Here is a 13386-nt window from a genome sequence, read left to right on the forward strand (position 1 = left end):
TTTTGTGACCAAGAAGGAGTTCTGGATGAGCAGCAGCTGTCACGCCCTGGTCGAAGTATTTTGTGTTTTTCTTCATGTATTTGGTCAGGCCAGGGTGTGACATGGGTTTTTGTATGTGGTGTGTAGCTTAGTGGGATTGTAGCTTAGTGGGGTGTTCTAGGAAAGTCTATGGCTGTCTGAAGTGGTTCTCAATCAGAGGCAGGTGTTTATCGTTGTCTCTGATTGGGAACCATATTTAGGCAGCCATATTCTTTGGTTGTATTGTGGGTGATTGTCCTGAGTGTCTTGATGTCCTTGTTAGATGTTAGTTGACACATGTATAGGCTGTTTTCGGTTTTCGTTTCGTTTATTGTTTTGTAGTGTTCGTGTTTAGTCGTGTTTTACGCTTGTTTAATAAACATGGATCGCAATCGACACGCTGCAGTTTGGTCCGACTCTCCTTCACCATTAGAAAGCCGTTACAGCAGCAGTTCTCTTCCAACAGTGATGTCATCAAAGCGAGCCTGGAAGTTATCCATCAGCTTCTGGATGAAATCAACATGGTTGGGAAAAATCACCGCTGTGCCCAGGTGATTAAAAAAAAAAGCTGTCAAAACGCAATGTTGTCCGGTCCGGATCGACCCTTCTCTGGGTCCGGACGTGGACCGCGGTCCGCCAGTTGAGTTTGGCTGACATAGACTGACCAGGTAAATCCAGGTGAACGCTATGATCCCTTATTGATATCACTTGTTAAATCCACTTCAAATCAGTGTAGATGAAGGGCAGGAGACAGGTTAAAGAAGGATTTTTAAGCCTTGAGACATTTGAGACGGATGGTTTATGTTTGCCATTCAGGGGGTAAATGGGCAAGACACTATTTAAATGGCATTGAATGGGGTATGGTAGTAGGTGCCAAGAGCACTGGTTTGGGTCAAGAATTCAACCCTGCTGGGTTTTTCACACTCAACAGTTTTCTGTGTGTATCAAGAATGGTCCACCACCCAAAGGACATCCAGCCAACTTGACATAACTGTGGGAAGCTTTTCAATCAACGTGGGCCAGTGTCCCTGTGAAACGCTTTGGGACACTTTGTTGAGTCCACGCCCTAACAACTTGAGGCTGTTCTGAGGTCAAAAGGGGCGGGTTGCAACTCAATATTAGGAAGGTGTTCTTAATGTTTTGTACACTCAGTGTATGTGTTCACACTGTGTGTTTACAGGGTGAAACACCTCATCCTGGTGGAGCCATGGGGGTTCCCGGCCCGCCCAGAGAGCATGGATCAGGAGAAGTCTATCCCAGTGTGGATCAGAGCCATGGGGGTCGTCATGAGTCCCTTCAACCTCCTGGCTACACTAAGACTGGCTGGACCACTGGGTAAGATATCAGCACTAAGACTGGCTGGACCACTGGGTAAGATATCAGCACTAAGACTGGCTGGACCACTGGGTAAGATATAAACACTGACTGGCTGGACCACTGGGTAAGATATAAACACTGACTGGCTGGACCACTGGGTAAGATATAAACACTGACTGGCTGGACCACTGGGTAAGATATAAACACTGACTGGCTGGACCACTGGGTAAGATATAAACACTGACTGGCTGGACCACTGGGTAAGATATAAACACTGACTGGCTGGACCACTGGGTAAGATATAAACACTGACTGGCTGGACCACTGGGTAAGATATAAACACTGACTGGCTGGACCACTGGGTAAGATATAAACACTGACTGGCTGGACCACTGGGTAAGATATCAGCACTAAGACTGGCTGGACCACTGGGTAAGATATCAGCACTAAGACTGGCTGGACCACTGGGTAAGATATCAGCACTAAGACTGGCTGGACCACTGGGTAAGATATCAGCACTAAGACTGGCTGGACCACTGGGTAAGATATAAACACTGACTGGCTGGACCACTGGGTAAGATATAAACACTGACTGGCTGGACCACTGGGTAAGATATAAACACTGACTGGCTGGACCACTGGGTAAGATATCAGCACTAAGACTGGCTGGACCACTGGGTAAGATATCAGCACTGACTGGCTGGACCACTGGGTAAGATATCAGCACTGACTGGCTGGACCACTGGGTAAGATATAAACACTGACTGGCTGGACCACTGGGTAAGATATAAACACTGACTGGCTGGACCACTGGGTAAGATATAAACACTAAGACTGGATATACAGAGCCTTCGGAAAGTATTCAGACCCCTTGACTTTTTCCACATTTTGTTACATTACAGCCTTGTTCTAAAATTGATTATTTAAAAAAACAAATCCTCAGCAATCTAAACACACATAAATGACAAAGCAAACACAGGTTTTAGACATTTTTGCAAATGTATGAAAAATAAAAAACAGAAATACCTTATTTACATAAGTATTCAGACTCTTTGCTATGAGACTTGAAATTGAGCTCAGGTACATCCTGTTTCCCTTGATCATCCTTTAGATTTACCTTTGGTAAATTCAATTGATTGGACATGATTTGAAAAGGCACACACCGGTCCCACAGCTCACAGGGTATGTCAGAGCAAAAAGCAAGCCATGAGGTCGAAGGAATTGTCTGTAGAGCTCTGAGACAGAATTGCACAGATCTGGGGAAGGGTACCAAAGAATGTCTGCAGCATTGACAGTCCCCAAGAACACAGTGGACTCCATCATTCTTAATAAATGAATTAATCTGGCCGGACTTGAGCAATCGGGGAGAAGGGCCTTCGTCAGGGAGGTGAACAAGAACCCAATGGTTCCTCTGACAGAGCTCTAGAGTTTCTCTGTGGAGATGGGAGAACCTTCTAGAAGGACAATCATCTCTGCAGCACTCCATCAATCAGGCCCTTATGTTTGAGTGGCCAGACGGAAGCCGACGGAAGCCACTCCTCAGTAAAAAGCACCTGACAGCCCACTTGGAGTTTGCCAAAAGGCACCTAAAGGACCCTGACCATGAAAAACAAGATTCTCTGGTCTGATGAAACCAAGATTGAACTCTGTGGCCTGAATGACAAACGCCACATCTGGAGGAAAACCCGCACCATCTCTATGGTGAAGCATGATGGTGGCAGCATCATGCTGTGGGGATGTTTTTCAGCGTCAGGGACTGGAAGACTATTCAGGATCAAGGTAAAGATGAACTGAGCAAAGTACAGAGAGATCCTTGATGAAAACCTTCTCCACAGCGCTCAGGACCTGACTGGGGCGAAGGTTCACCTTCCAACAGGACAACGACCCTAAGTACATAGTCAAGACAACACAGGAGTGGCTTTGGGACAAGTCTCTAAATGTCCTTGAGTGGACAGATGATTTCACTTATAATTACTGTTTCACAATTCCAGTGGGTCAGAAGTTTACATACACTAAGTTGACTGTGCCTTTAAACAGCTTGGAAAATTCCAGAAAATGATGTCATGGCTTTAGAAGCTTCTGATAGGCTAATTGACATCATGAGTCAATTGGAGGTGTACCTGTGGATGAAGGTAGGCCTTGAAATACAAACTCAGTACCTCTGCTTGACACCATGGGAAAATCAAAAGAAATCAGCCAAGACCTCAGAAAAATAATTGTAGACCTCCACAAGTCTGGTTCATCCTTGGGAGCAACTTCCAAACATCTTAAGGTACCACGTTCATCTGTACAAACAATACTACGCAAGTATAAACACCATGGGACCACGCAGCCGTCATACTGCTCAGGAAGGATATGCGTTCTTTCTCCTAGAGATGAACGTACTTTGGTGCGAGAAGTGCAAATCAATCCCAGAACAACAGCAAAGGACCTTGTGAAGATGCTGGAGGAAACAGGTACAAAAGTATCTATATTCATAGTAAAACGAGTCCTATATCGACATAACCTGAAAGGCCACTCAGTAAGGAAGAAGCCACTGCTCCAAAACCGCCATAAAAAAGCCAGTGTACAGTTTGCAACTGCACATGGGGACAAAGATCGTACTTTTTGGAGAAATGTCCTCTGGTCTGATGAAACAAAAATACAACTGTTTGGCCATAATGACCATCGTTATGTTTGGAGGAAAAAGAGGGAGGCTTGCAAGCCTAAGAACACCCTCCTAACCGTGAAGCACGGGGGTGGCAGCATCATGTTGTGGGGGTGCTTTGCTGCAGGAGGGACTGGTGCACTTCACAAAATAGATGGCATCATGAGGAGGAATATTATGTGGATATATTGAAGCAACATCTTCAGACATCAGTCAGGAAGTTAAAGCTTGGTCACAAATGGGTCTTCCAAATGGACAATGACCCCAAGCCTACTTCCAAAGTTGTGGCAAAATGGCTTAAGGACAATCAAGTCAAGGTATTGGAGTGGCCATCACAAAGCCCTGACCTCAATCCCATAGAAAATGTGTTTGTAGAACTGAAAAAGCATGTGTGTGCAAGGAGGTCTACAAAACCTGACTCAGTTACACCAGCTCTGTCAGGAGGAATGGGCCATCATTGACCCAACTTATTGTGGGAAGCTTGTGGAAGGCTACCCAAAATGTTTGACACAAGTTAAACAATTTAAAGGCAATGCTACCAAATACTAATTGAGTGTATGTAAACTTCTGACCCACTGGGACTGTGATGAAATAAAATAATAATACTTTCCTAAAGCACTGTATATACTAAGACTGGCTGGGTACGATATAGAGTACCAGGCAAAAGTTTGGACACACCTACTCATTCAAAGGTTTTTCTTCATTTTTACTATTTTCTACATTGTAGAATAATAGTTAAGACATCAAAACTATGAAATAACACAATAATCATGTAGTAACCAAAAAAGTGTTAAACAAATCTCAATATATTGTATATTTTAGATTCTTCAAAGTAGCCACCCTTTGCCTTGATGACAGCTTTGAACACTTGGCATTCTCTCAACCATCTTCACCTGGAATGCTTTTCCAACAGTCTTGAAGGAGTTCCCACATATGCTGAGCACTTGTTGGCTGCTTTTCCCTCACTTGTAGTCCAACTCATCCCAAACTATCTCAATTGGGTTGAGGTTGGGTGATTGTGGAGGATAGGCCATCTGACGACGCAGCCCTCCATCACTCTCCTTCTTGGTCAAATAGCCCTTACACAGCCTGAGGTGTGTTGGGTCATTGTCCTGTTGAAAAATAAATTATAGTCCCACTAAGCGCAAACCAGATGGGATGGCATATCGCTGCACAATGCTGTGGTAGCCATGTTGGTTAAGTGTTTCTTGAATTCTAAATAAATCACTGACAGTGTCACCAGCAAATCATCCCCACACCATCACACCTCTTCCATGATTCACAGTGAGAACCACATATGCGGAGATAATCCGTTCACCTACTCTGCATCTCAGAAACACACAGCGGTTAGAACCAAAAATCTCAAATTTGGACTCATCAGACCAAAGAACAGATTTCCACTGGTCTAATGCCCATGTTTGTTGGCCCAAGCAAATCTCTTATTATTATTGGTGTCTTTCAGTAGAGGTTTCTTAGCAGTAATCGACCATGAACGACTGATTCACACTGTCTCCTCTGAACAGTTGATGTTGAGATGTGTCTGTTACTTGAACTCTGCGAAGCATTTATTTGGGCTGCAATTTCTGAGGCTGGTAACTCTAATGAACTTATCCTCTGCAGGAGAGGTAACTCTGGGCCTTCCTTTCCTGTGGCGGTCCTCATGAGAGCCACTTTCTTCATAGCTCTTGATGGTTTTTGCGACTGCACTTGAAGAAACATTCAAAGTTCTTGACATTTTCCAGATTGACTGACCTTCATGTCTTAAAGTAATGATGGACTGTCGTTTCTCTTTGCTTATTTGAGCTATTCTTTCCAAAATATGGACTTGGTCTTATACCAAATAGGGCTATCTTCTGTATACCACCCTTAACTTTTAAAACGTCTTATGGCTGGGGGCAGTATTGAGTAGCTTGGATGAATAAGGTGCCCAGAGTTGCCCAGAGTAAACTGCCTGCTACTTTGTCCCAGTTGCTAATATATGCATATTATTCATATTTGGATAGAAAACACTCTGAAGTTTCTAAAACGGTTTGAATGATGTCTGTGAGTAAAACATAACTCATATGGCAGGCAAAAACCTGAAAAAATCTAACCAGGAAGTGGGAAATCTGAGGTTTGTAGTTTTTCAACTCAGCCCCTATTGAAGATACAGTGGGATATTGGTCATGTTGCACTTCCTACGGCTTCCACTAGATGTCAACAGTCTTTAGAACCTAGTTTGATGCTTCTACTGTGAGGTGGGGGCGAATGAGAGGGGAATGAGTCAGAGGTCTGTCAGAATGCTTTGAGCTCGTGACGCTCGTTCACGTGAGAGGTAGCTCTAGTTCCATTGCTTTTCTGAAGACAAAGGAATTCTCCGGTTGGAACATTATTGAAGATTTACGTTAAAAACATTCTAAAGATTGATTATATACATCGTTTGACATGTTTCTACGGACTGTAACAGAACTTTTAGACATTTCGTCTGCAACTAGTGAACATGCTTCGTGAGGTTGATTTGTTTTTCAAAACGCGCTAACTAAAGTAGCTAACAAATCAAACATTTATTGTGGAACTGGGATTCCTGGGAGTGCATTCTGATGAAGATCATCAAAGGTAAGTGAATATTTATAATGTTATTTCTGACTTCTGTTGACTCCAACATGGCGGATATCTTTTTGGCTGGTTGGTTTTCTTTTTCTGTAAAGCTGTTTTGAAATCTGACACAGCAGTTGCATTAAGGAGAAGTGTATCTATAATTCCATGCATAACACTTGTATTTTCATCAACATTTTCTGTAAATTGATGTGGCTCTCTGCAAAATCACTGGATGTTTTTGGAACTACTGAACACAACACGCCAATGTATACTGAGATTTTTTAAATATGAACTTTATCAAACAAAACATACATGTATTGTGTAACATGAAGTCCTATGAGTGTCATCTGATGAAAATCATCAAATTCTATCTCTATTTCTGATTTTTGACTCCACTCTTTGGCTGGAAACATGGCTGTGTTTTTCTGTGACTTGGCTCTGACCTAACATAATCATTTGTGGTGCTTTCGCTGTAAAGCTTATTTGAAATCGGACACTGTGGTGGGATTAACAACAAGATGACCTTTAAAATGGTATAAGATACTTGTATGTTTGAGGAATTTGAATTATGAGTTTTCTGTTTGAATTTGGCACCCTGCACTTTCACTGGCTGTTGTCATATCGATCCCGTTAACGGGATCTCAGCCCTAAGAAGTTTAACACAACTGATTGGCGCAAACACATTAAGAAGGACTGAAAGTCCACAAATGAACTTTTAACAAGGCACACCTGTTAATTGAAATGCATTCCAGGTGACTGCCCCATTAAGCTTGTTGAGAGAATGCCAAGAGTGTGCAAAGTTGTCATCAAGGCAACGTGTGGCTACTTTGAAGAACACACAAGTTGAAAGACTTGCAAGATGTTACAACATGAAAGGTGTTAATTGGTGGACTCCCTCTCTCCATTCCTCCTCCATCCCTCTCTCCATTCCTCCTCCATTCCTCCTCCACCCCTCTCTCCATTCCTCTCTCCATTCCTCCTCCATCCCTCTCTCCATTCCTCCTCCATTCCTCCTCCATCCCTCTCTCCATTCCTCCTCCTCCATCCCTCTCTCCATTCCTCCTCCATTCCTTCTCCACCCCTCTCTCCATTCCTCCTCCACCCCTCTCTCCATCCCTCTCTCCATTCCTCCTCCACCCCTCTCTCCACCTCCATTTCTCCATTCCTCCTCCACCCCTCTCTCCATTCCTCTCTCCATTCCTCCTCCACCCCTTTCTCCATTCCTCTCTCCATCCCTCTCTCCATCCCTCTCTCCATTCCTCCTCCACCCCTCTCTCCATTCCTCTTCCACCCCTCTCTCCATTCCTCTCTTACTCACTCAGGTCCGATGTTGGTCCAGACCATCAGGTCAGATTTTAAACAGAAGTACTCTCCAGTGTTTGATGACAACACTGTATCAGACTACATCTACCATCTCAATGCACAGACACCCAGGTAGGTATATATATATATATATATATATATAATATATATATATATATATACACACTCTAACACCCGTTCTCGCTCCATAGTGGTGAAGCAGCGTTTAAGAACATGACGGTACCATATGGCTGGGCTAAGAGACCGATGCTGGATCGTATCGTACACATCCGACCCGACATTCCCATATCCATCATCTATGGATCCCGATCCAGCATCGACAGTGACTCGGGATACACTCTCCAGAAAACCAGACTGGATGTGGACATCGTGGTGAGTTGATGATTCTGAGAGTTTGAAATGGAGCCAGTTCTCTGAGAGTTTTCTGGGATGAAATGGATCTGTGTCTCATCTCTCTGTGTCTCTGTGCGTGTCTCTCTTTCTCTCTCTCTCTGTGTCTCTGTGTCTCTGTCTCTGTTACTCTCTCTCTGGATGTCAAGCTCTCTCTCTCTCTCTCGCTCTCTCTCTCTCTCTCTCTGTGTGTCTCTGTCTCTCTCTGTCTCACTCTCTCTCTCTGTCTCTCGCTCTCTCTCTCTCTTAAATTTGCTGTCTATTGGCTTATTTTTGCTATATTGGCTTATTTTGGATATTTACAATATAAAATCAAAATTGTCAACGGGACAACAATAACCAAGTGTCAAAATAACCAAACATTCAACAATAACAATACATATACAGTAGAGGTCATGTGCAGGTTGATTGGTCTGTCAGACACTGTCCCTCATCTTATGGCAGGCAGCAATGTAGTGCGCTGCCAACCCACAGCTCTCTGTGTCCTCCCCCAACAGGACGGGTAGCCTATCCTCATCAGAGAGGTCTTTGAAACCTTGAACAAGGTTTTCAAATTTGGGGAAATGACACTCTAACAGTTTTATATTTTTGACATTTTGTCAGGAAATGCAGCTCTGTTTTGCTGTTGTGCAGTGGTTGCAGCTCTGTCTCAGGTTCTGCTGTTGTGCAGTGGTTGCACAGCCTTTCCTCTACAGGGAGCCAGGTTCTTTTTGCACAGCCTTTCCTCTACAGGGAGCCAGGTTGATCAGTAACCATGGTCAAATATTTAGCCACAGTGTACTGTCGATTTAGGGCCAGATAGCACTGCATTTTGCTTTGTGTTTGTGCTTGTGTTTCCCAATAAGCAATATAGTTTGGTTTTGACTGTGTTGTAATTTGGTTTATCCTGATTGATTGAATATTCTGGTCCCGAGGCTTCAGTGTGTTAGTAGAACAGGTTTGTGAACTCAGCCCCAGGACCAGCTGGATGGGGGGGGGACTCTTTTATTATGAGTGGATATTGGCCTAATTCTGCCCTGCATGCATTGTTTGTAGTTTTCCTCTGGACATGTAGGAGAATCTTACAGAACTCTACATGCAGGGTTTCAGTGGGGTGTTTGTCCCATTTGATGAAATCTTGTTTTGCAAGTGGACCCCACAGCTCGCTGCCATAAAGTGCAACTGGTTCAGTGACATATTCAATTAGTTTTAGCCAAATTTTAATAGGTATTTCAATTTTGAATTTGCTAGAGTAGAATGCCCTGCGTCCTTTCTATCTCAGTTCATTCACTGCCTCATTAAGGTGTCCAGTTGAGCTTATTTTTAAACCTAAGTAATTGCTGCTGCTAAGTAATTGCTGCTGTGATGTCACACTGTGCTATTTCACCCAATAGATAAGAAGATATGGGAATTTATCAAAATTGGATTTGTTTTCAAATTCTTTCTGTGTCTGTGTAATCTGAGGGAAATATGGGTCTCTAAAATATGGTCATACATTTGGCAGGAGGTTAGGAAGTGCAGCTCAGTTTCCACCTAATTTTGTGGGCAGTGTGCACATAGCCTGTCTTCTCTTGAGAGCCATGTCTGCCTGGAGTCCTCTCTCAATAGCAAGGCTATGCTCACTGAGTCAATACATAGTCAAAGGTTTTCTTAATTTTGGGTCAGTCACAGTGGTCAGGTATTCTACCACTGTGTCAAGTAGTTATATTTCTGTTTCCTCGTGATTGATTTGGTTGGATCTAATTGTGTTGCTGTCCTGGGGATCTTTGGTGTTCTACGTTGTACACAGAAGATGTTTTGGTTTTTGTGCCCCATTTTGTGAATTCTTGGTTGGTTCTCTATGGAATTAATATTTGTGGTCACGGCAACTGGACCTTTTTTGGAACACCATTGTTGTTTTTTTACTGAGATTTACTGTCAGGGTCCAGGTCTGACAGAATATCTAGGTGCTGCTGTAGGCCCTCCTTGGTTGGGGACAGCAAACAGTAGACATTTGACTTCAGAGTCTAGTAGGGTGGAATTTGTGGTCTGTATATTTGATCATTTAATTTAGGATACCATTAACACCACAGGTCTTTTTGTGTTGGAGGGTTTTTATTTTGTTCTGTAACTCATTCAATGTAATTGGAGAATCCAGTTGGTTCTGGTAGTCTTTAATAGTTGATTCTAAGATTTGTATTTGATCATGTATATGTTTTTGCTGTTTGTTCTTTGTCATAGAGCCAAAAAGACTGGAGAAGTGGTTAATCCACACCTCTGTTTTGGATAGATAACTCTTTGTGTGGTTGTTTGTTTAGTGTTGTCACAACTTCTGCTGAAGTCGGTTCCTCTCCTTTTTCCATTTGTTTTGTCTTGCCATTTTCCATTTTAAATTTTCCATTTGTTTTGTCTTGTTTTTTTTCATTCCCTCATTACGTGCTGGGTATTTAACCCTCTGTTCCCTCCATGTCTTTGTGCAGAATTGTTTGTTGTAAGTGCTTGTGCACTGTGTTGTCTGGTGCACTACAGGTTTTGTACCCATAGGTTGTATTTCTGGATGCAGGTGGTTTTGTATATTAAACTGCTCCGGTTCTTACCCAGTTCTGCTCTCCTGCGTCTGACTTCTCTGCCACCAGTTAAGCAGCCCTTACAAGTGTTTTACAATTTTCCCAGAAGTGGTTAGATTCTATGGATTCTTAAATGACTTTGAGCTGATTTTGGAAGTCCTTCTTTTTCTGTAGTGTATTTCTGTATTGTTTTAGTGATTCAATATAGTGAAGGCATAGGCTCATGTTTTCTGGGTCTCTCTGTGTTTTTGGTTGGACAGGTTCCTCCATTTCTTTCTTAGGTTTTTGAATTTAAGTGAATTTATTCATCAAACCATTTGTCATTGTTCATTTTCTACGGTTGTCTTGTTGAAATGTTTTGATTTTATAGGGAATCTGAGAGGTCAAATATACTGTTATGGGATTGAATTTGTTGTACGCTAATTGTTTTCTGGTAGGTTTCCACACTACTTTCCTTCCTTCTATAGCAATCTCTTAATAGTATGCAGTTTGTTCAGCTTTGATGGTTGATTATTCATCTTTCAATTCAATTCAAAGGGCTTTATTGGCAATGGAAACGTATGTTTATAAAGCCAAAGCACGTGAAATAGATAAACAATAAAAAATGAACAGTAAACATTACACTGACAAAAGGTAAAGGAATAGAAACATTTCAAATGTCATATTATGGCTACGGTATGTACAGTGTTGTAACTATGTGCAAATTATTTAAAGTACAAAAGGGAAAATAAATTATTCTCTCTCTCTCCAGGTGATAAGGGGAGGAGGTCACTATGTATTTGCTGACCAGCCAGATGACTTCAATCAGAACATTCTTCACATCCTAGCCAGGATGGACGGAGAGAAGGATGAGAGGAGGGAGAGAAGGATGAGAGGAGGGAGAGAAGGATGAGAGGAGGGAGAGAAGGATGAGAGGAGGGAGAGAAGGATGAGAGGAGGGAGAGAAGGATGAGAGGAGGGAGAGAAGGGAGAGAGAAGGATGAGAGGAGGGAGAGAAGGATGAGAGGAGGGAGAGAAGGATGAGAGGAGGGAGAGAAGGATGAGAGGAGGGAGAGAGGAGGATGAGAAGGAGGCAGAGGAGAGAGGAGGGGATGAGAGGGGGAGGATGAAGGAGGGAGAGAAGGGAGAAGGATGAGAAGGATGAGGGGGAGGAGGATGAGATGAGGGATGAGAGGGAGGAAGGGATGAGAGGAGGGAGAGAAGGATGAGAGGAGGGAGAGAAGGATGAGGAGGGATGAGAGGAGGGATGAGGAGGAGGGATGAGAGGAGGGAGGAGGGAGAGGCAGAGAAGGAGGAAGGAGAGAGGAGAGAAGGGGGAGGGGGAGAGGCAGGAGGGGAGGGGAGAGACAGAGAAGGAGGGGAGGGAGAGAGGCAGAGGAAGGGAGGAGTTGTAGCAGGAATAACCTTTTGGCTCTGAGGAGAAGGACCATTGTTAAGTTCAGACTGTAAACAAACACCCTTTCCTCACTGAGGACCTACTAGAGCTGACGGTTAGGCTGATATGGGATGATTATATAATAATCTAGGCTGATGTAGAAATGATTAGAGAATGATCTAGGGTTAACCAGTACAAAGTTGACTGTCATGGATATAATTTTTTTTAAAGAAATGTCAAATGTATTTTCTGCAGTTCTTGTTATCTTTTCTTAAAGAAAGAATAATGAACATGGATTTAGTTGAGTTTTTTTGTGACTAATGGACATAGTACCATGTCTCAAAGCTGCTGCCAGTAGGCTAACAGCTCATGGTCACATTCAGAGTACCGGCAAGCAAAACTACAGGAATAAAGATTGTAAGACATTTTTTTCCAAAGGAAAAATTGGTTTTCTGTTGTGAACTGGTACAAAGTTCACTGGGATTTTTCTTTCTTACTTTCAGGGGTATAGTGTTGCCAGAGCTCACTATAGTGTTGCCAGAGCTCACTATAGTGTTGCCAGAGCTCACTATAGTGTTGCCAGAGCTCACTATAGTGTTGCCAGAGCTCACTATAGTGTTGCCAGAGCTCACTATAGTGTTGCCAGAGCTCACTATAGTGTTGCCAGAGCTCACTATAGTGTTGCCAGAGCTCACTATAGTGTTGCCAGAGCTCACTATAGTGTTGCCAGACCTCAGTGTTGCCAGAGCTCAGTGTTGCCAGAGCTCACTATAGTGTTGCCAGAGCTCAGAGAAGCTTTGCTCCCTCACTAAAAAACAAATATTGAGCTGGTTGAAACTATTTAGTTATTTTGAGCTGGTAAAAATATATTTTTGTAAAATATATTCTGATAAATTCTAAATCAATTATATTTAATTATCACTAATTTAAATGACAGAATGATGAAACAAATCAAGATGTAGAGCAGCCTAGAGGTAGGTCAATGGGGTAGGTCAATGGGGTAGGTCAATGGGGTAGGTCAATGGGGTAGGTCAATGTGGCAGGTCAATGGGGTAGGTCAATGGGGCAGGTCAATTTGGCAGATCAATGGGGTAGGTCAATGAAGTAGGTCAATGGGGTTGGTCAATGGGGTTTTCTTTATCTTCTCTCTGGTGGTGACGAGAATAATGAAGAACTATAGGTTACATGATGAAGAACCATAGTTTACACATCTG

The 13386-nt window shown here is 42.9% G+C and overlaps 1 protein-coding gene across 1 annotated transcript in view; it reads left to right on the top strand.

Annotated features, from left to right (window-relative positions):
• Positions 1–11771, top strand: part of LOC115131241 (1-acylglycerol-3-phosphate O-acyltransferase ABHD5-like) — a 29735-nt gene extending 17964 nt beyond the window's left edge. The window contains exons 4-7 of the mRNA XM_065020184.1: positions 1199–1353; positions 7882–7993; positions 8074–8254; positions 11549–11771. Coding sequence (XP_064876256.1) covers positions 1199–1353; positions 7882–7993; positions 8074–8254; positions 11549–11689 — 589 coding nt within the window. The 3' untranslated portion in view covers positions 11690–11771. The remainder of the gene's footprint in view (positions 1–1198; positions 1354–7881; positions 7994–8073; positions 8255–11548) is intronic.
• The last annotated feature ends 1615 nt before the right edge of the window (positions 11772–13386 follow it).

The sequence above is a fragment of the Oncorhynchus nerka genome, linkage group LG7 (assembly GCF_034236695.1).
Source record: "Oncorhynchus nerka isolate Pitt River linkage group LG7, Oner_Uvic_2.0, whole genome shotgun sequence".
Taxonomy (NCBI): domain Eukaryota; kingdom Metazoa; phylum Chordata; class Actinopteri; order Salmoniformes; family Salmonidae; genus Oncorhynchus; species Oncorhynchus nerka.